At 41.5% G+C, this 6348-nt stretch overlaps 1 protein-coding gene across 1 annotated transcript; it reads left to right on the forward strand.

The window, feature by feature from the left end:
• The first annotated feature begins 2114 nt into the window (after window positions 1–2114).
• marcksa (myristoylated alanine-rich protein kinase C substrate a) lies at window positions 2115–5116 on the forward strand. The gene is made up of 2 exons (XM_039747952.1): window positions 2115–2507; window positions 4052–5116. Exons 1-2 carry the CDS (start codon window positions 2409–2411, stop codon window positions 4808–4810), a joined length of 858 nt encoding a protein of 285 aa, XP_039603886.1. The 5' UTR covers window positions 2115–2408; the 3' UTR covers window positions 4811–5116.
• The last annotated feature ends 1232 nt before the right edge of the window (window positions 5117–6348 follow it).

Raw genomic sequence — 6348 nt, forward strand, 5'->3', positions numbered from 1 at the left:
GTCAAACTCTAAGGAAAGCTCAAGTGAAAAAACTTTTTTTTTTTTAATTTTCCAGATAATAGATAATCCGTCATCCGTACGATTCTCGATCGAAGATATCTTTGCATTCCATTCTTATTAAGATATGCTTATTTTTATTTTACAATAAAAAGCAATAGGGGAGAAACAGATTGGATATTATAAAGCAATAGCTCGGTGTATTTACACGCAAAAAAACGGCAGTAGGACCAACATTTCCACCTGTACAAATTCCCAGGCTTTTTACAGTAACGGGATTGGCTCCACCGATTTTGGCCGCTCCGCTGAGCTCCTCAGTAGCCGGCTGTCATTAGATTTGTGCGTACACACTTTGGAAGCACTTGCCACACGCGACGGAAGAAGGAAGGAACAAACAAATAAATACAAAACCGAACAAAAGACTCCGGTAACTTTATGGACGATTCGTTCGTACGGATGAATTAAATCCAAGCTAGATTTTGAGGTGTTTCATCTGCACTGATTACACCAGGCTCCCGATCTTGGTATATTCAGCTCCCTTGTTTATACGCACTGCGACGGAGAATCTGACTCTTAAAGACAGCGCTGATTTCATTTCAGTTATCCGCACTTTCTCCTCTGGTCGCGGTCCTGTATTCGTTTCTTTGACTATTACTTTCTCTTCTATCCTAGCTTATTGCCAAGCAACACTCACTCACTCTCGTTCTCTCGCTGTGTGCCTCTTTTGAGCTCGAGATTCGTCTCTTTCTCTGTCCCCATTATCTTTCACACTCAATCTCTTTTATCCCCCCTCTCTTTATTCTCGTCTTTTGTTCTCCATCGCCTTCTCCGAAGAGCTGTTGCGCCCTGGCGGCGCGAGCAAAGCCGCTTTATGCTCCTCCGCTCCTCCTCCTCCTCCTTTTTCACCACGCACGGTCACCATAGCAACCCACTGATTCCCGCGACTAGACACCCGGGACATCTTCCTAGTGGCGAAGGCGATCTGCCCTCCGCCATCACTGGTTATTCTGTGCCGTTTACCGAGGTAGTTGGGAGGGGGTGTATATATAACATGATTGTCAACAGCAACAACATTTTCCCAATAAAAAATATCCAACATGTGTTGAAATTGAGAATTTAGAATAAAGACTCCCAATATATATCATTTTCTTCCAGAAGCTACACAATCCACATACAAAAATAAAATTCACGCTGGATTTAAATATATAAATAAATGCAAAGATAGGACTCATAAGCATGAGAACAATTCCAATAACCATGCACACAGGGAGAAGCCAACTCTTTTTACGAACGTTCACGCAGAACACGCCCTTATTCCATCCTTATAATAAAAGATCGGAGACAAGCACAATCTAGTCTTCAATATATTACGTATACTTATAGATAAATAATACAGTTTGCATTTATTTGACCAAAAACACGGACCTTTAAGAAAAAAAATCACAAACATGCTGTGTACAAACACAGTGCTGGCATTTTGTGCGACCAGTGGATGCTAAAAATGCACCCACCTAAGTGGTCAGTAGCTAGACCGATGTGCATTATTAATTTATATAAAGAAGACACCCTCTGCTCCATGTAAGTGGGCTGTTTGCTAGAAAAAATATTTTCAGTTTATGTAAATGTCCGATTTAAAAGCTCGCAAGTTGGGTTATTTCAGCACCACACTCCTCAACCGCGATAATTCCGTATGAATCCTCTTATCGTTTAAATCCGATAGCCAGGTCTTTCACAAATTAAAAACAAAAACCAGCATACCTAAACCCAATTAAACCGTTAAATATCCAATATATATCCATACCAGGAAAAAAATGATCAAACCCCGAGGGGAAGAATTCCAAACACACTAAATATATATTTTTGGTTTACGTTTTCCTCCTGTTTTTAATCGGATTATTAATTTAAGGACAAAAGTGAAAAACTTGCTTTAATGAAATAATTGAATTCAATGAAGGTGTAGTTATAGCGAGTTGCTTTTTTCAGCTTTGGGACAATCCTCAAGCTCCATTGTTCGTTCGCATTCGAATCCCCGCCCTTCTCCGGAAGGATGCTCTCTGATTGGCCGGGACCGGCTGTCGATGCCGTCATCGCTCGGAATGCCCATTCATCTGTGCACTTGGGCGTTGGACTCTGCATCTTATTAGCAACAAGGGAGATTTCTCCATTTTCCAGGCTGTCTACAGCACACTGCCACAAATCTGGGATTTTTTTATTACTTCTCTTAACTTGGCACGCTGTTTTGTGTCGGTTTGCCCCTTTTTTGCGTTGCTGCGGGACTTCGATATATTTCTCGAGTAAACTTTTTTTTTCCTAAGAGGGGGATCTTTCTGTTGCTCACTAGCGTATAAGAAAGAGGCGAAGGTCTTTGTTCCCTGCCTTGGATCGGTTTGTTTCTTTGTTGGACAGAAAGCATGGGAGCGCAATTCTCCAAGACCAATGGAAAAGGCGAAACTGCCGCCGAAAAACCAGGAGAAGCTGTTGCTGCCTCGCCTACCAAAACCAATGGACAGGTAATTTTAAAAACGAATCCTTTTAATGATTGAATTGTGAGATGGAGGTGTGTACCGTTTGCGTCTTTTCCACTTGGCTACTTGGAATGTTCTGTGTACACTTTTTTGGTTTTGACCGTTTTTAAATGGTTTTGAATGAATAATATAAGTAACACATGGAAAAATACGTAGTTACCCCAATGAATTGCTGGTTGATTAGATGTGTGTGTGGTGTGGTTTTTTGGCTTTACCTAGAGCAACTCGAACCCTTTGCAACGTGTCTACAGGCACTGGGCAATTTCTTTTTGCTGCGTCTGCCGATGGAAACATTCTATTTTATGTAACAAGCACGACCTTTACATTTTTCCCCCAGCTGAAGCATTTCACATTCAGAGAATGTGTGCGTGCAGTGCGAGAAAACGCGTCTCCAAACGGCGCTTTGTTTGAAGCGAAGGGATAAGCGAGCGAATGAATGCATGCAGCATTTTGAAAGCCCAAGCGGTCCTTTTTTATAATCCGCTTCCACGTATATATTTTTTTGCGACAATAAATAGCAGGGAGTCTTTGGTAGTTTTTTTTTTTTATTCAACTTTTTGTGCATTTAACATTTAGCAATCACATCTTTTTGAAATGCTCTGAAAGCATACTCGCGGAGTAGTTGTCTTTGTCCTTCTGTAGATTGTGTGAAGAGAACGAGATGAGACAAAAGGCGCGCCCTCGTATCTCTAGGCTGAATTGAGGTTTGCGCTACCGCACTCGCACGTCTCCTAGTTAAATGATTCTGGGTAACGGCTCAACTGAGCCAAGCTACATCGGTTTTAAGGTGTTTGTGTATGTGTTTTTATTTTATTTTTATTTCCTTTATATTGAACAGTATCTTATTTCTCCTTTTTGGGTGGCGGCTACAATTGTGCCGTGAGATGTGAACGGGGAAAGCGTGATCTGCAGTTTTAATGAGATGCCGTTTCTTTGATTACTCACAAGCGCGTGCGGAGCTCGAGCGCCTCCTAGTGAGGAGAATTGGACAGAGCCGCCCGCGTAGTACGTCCATCCGATTTTTCTGGGGCTGCAAACATTCAGTCGCGATTGAGTATGTTGGGTCGGCTTGTACACTAAGAAAAGTGGGGCATGTCGACTGCAACGTTAGATTGGGATTGTCATTTAGCCATTTTTTAAGAGGCGTAGCATTAAGGTTCACATTTTGAGACATGGAGCGTGTTTTGGTCTAGGTCGTAGAGGCGTGGTTTAATGTGGGATCTGGGGTGATTTTTGAAAAGATTTAAAACCGGGCAGGCAAGAATATTTAAATCCAGACAGCTACCGTTTGATCTTATAACTGGCGTAACAATGCGTGTACTCGCCTACCCACCCCCACAGGTCGCCCACGGATAGGCATGGACAGTGATTGGCAAATGAATTCAATCTACTTGTTTGAGTTTTTTTTCACTTAGTCGTGGCTTAACACTATCGTTGCATTAAAGCACCATTGCAATTGTTTGCTATGGATGGATAGATATTGCAGCCAAACTAATTTTTTTTTCCCCCTCCACCATTTCCAATTATAGGAAAATGGACACGTGAAGGTAAATGGTGATGCATCACCAGCAGCGGCAGAAGCTGGCAAAGAGGAAGTGCAAGCAAATGGAAGTGCTCCTGCCGATGAAGGTCCAAAAGAGGAAGGGGAAAAATCGGAAGTTGCTGCAGCAGACAAGGAGAGTACAGAAGGTGATAAGGAGAACACTGAAGCCGCATCCCCAACTGAGGAGAGCTCTCCTAAGACCGAGGAAGGGGCCACACCCTCTACCAGCAACGAAACTCCCAAAAAGAAAAAGAAGCGCTTCTCCTTCAAGAAATCTTTTAAACTTAGTGGCTTCTCGTTCAAGAAGAATAAAAAAGATGCTGGAGAGGGAGCGGAGAATGAAGGGGCAGCCAGTGCTTCAGCAGAGGAAGTGAAAGATGAGGCTGCTGCAACAGCAGCACCTGAATCCACTAGCACAGAAAATGGTAAGCCGACTCAAGAGGCCACGCCCACTGCTTCCACAGAAGAAGCAAAAGAGGGGAGCTCCTCGCAAGAGGCCAAACCCGAGGAGGCAGCTGCTGATAAGCCTGCTGTGGAGGAGGCGGCAGCTGCTGCCCCAACAGCTGAGGAAGTTAAACAGGGGGAGGAGAAGCCTGCCACAGAGGAGAAGACATCAGTAGCTGAGGCAAAGCCTGCTGAGCAGGAGCCAGCAAAGGCAGAGGAACCAGCACCTGCTACACAAGATGCTCCTTCTGAGTCAAGTCCAGAAGCCCCTGCTACTGCAGCTGCAGAGGCGGCAGAATAAGGCATGGAACACCTGGAGCACATAAAGATAATCAAAGAACTTTTTCCCTGTTTGTTTGTTTGGAGTGGTGCCAGGTACTGGTTTTGGAGAACGTGTGTACAACCAGGGACATCTTAAAGCAGTTTTGTTTTTTTTTTTTTTTGTTTTTTGTTTTTCTTTCAATTTTTTCTTTATTCCTGTTCCCGAAAAACTCCTCCTTTCATTCTGTATCCACCATTCCAACAAGCGGTGGAAGTGAGGGGCTTGAGGGATGAGCCCTGTTCTACCCCCCTTTTTTCCTTTTTTCTTTTTTTTTTTCATCAGTATTAAAAGTATTTTGCATATTTTGCATTTTTTCTTTTTTTTTATACAGGATATAAACTTGTCAAATGTATGGACATGCCCATGGTATGAAGGAGGTGGGTGGGTAGGTGTGGGTGGGCTTGGGTGGGTGGGTTGTTCAGTGTAAATGAAATTTGAGGAAGTGGGGTTAATGAAAGTGGCACAGCTGTGCCACACAATACAATGTAAAAGAAAAACAATAGCATTACAATGTCTTTGTGTGAGAGGTGTACCATAAGGTTTACAACACTAAGTCATTTTTACAAGAAACAAAAATCCAGTTCCCAGAAAATCTAGTTTTAGCAAGTCATTGATAAAATAAATCATAGGAGCTTTTCACTTATCTCTTTAGCTGTACCAGTTGGTGATTTAAGTAGAAATAAAAGTTGTATAGGCTTTATTGTTTATTGCTGGTTTTATGACCTTTAATAAAAATGTAATTATGTATTACCAGCAGGGTGTTTTTAACTGTGATTATTGTATAAATGAAATCTTGATATCAAGAAGCACATGAAGTTTGCAGCTCTTTTTCCACCCTGCTCATTTTTGTAAAATAATAAATACAAATTTCATCCTGGAAGACCTTTTTAAATAATTTTAAATTCAACCAAGCTGTGATAAGTGGAATGGTTACTGTTTATACTGTGGTATGTTTGATTACAGCAGACAGTTTTTTGTTTTTTTTCCCAGTGATACCTTGACAAATAAGGAAAATCTCAGATGCAATGGTTTTTGTGTAGCATCTCGTTTTTTTTTTTTTATTATTTTTTTGTAAATACTGGAGAAGCTTTGACCAATTTGACTTAGAGATGGAATGTAACTTTGCTTACAAAAATTGCTATTAAAACTCCTCCTGCTTAAGGTGTTCTAATTTTCTGTAAGAGCACACTAAAAGCGACAATAAATGTGAATAAAATTTGACATCCGAGTCATTTTCTGCTTTATAAGATCTGTGTAAGATAGACGGTTTATGGGCAGGGACTTCAAGCATGTTCCTGCAATTGGACAATTGGTGTATATTGCTACACAGCCAAGTGTATGGCATGAGTTTTTGATGGTCGAAAATGAACTTTTTTCTTTTTTTTCCCCCTCTTATGAATAAATAAGCACTGGTCATGTGTTCTGTGGATTAGCACTGCCCTCTTGTGGTCAACTGACTACCACTATAGATGAGAGCATTAAGAGGGAATGTTCATTTTGATCTGCTATATGTTTGT

Source organism: Polypterus senegalus, chromosome 3 (assembly GCF_016835505.1).
Source record: "Polypterus senegalus isolate Bchr_013 chromosome 3, ASM1683550v1, whole genome shotgun sequence".
NCBI lineage: Eukaryota > Metazoa > Chordata > Cladistia > Polypteriformes > Polypteridae > Polypterus > Polypterus senegalus.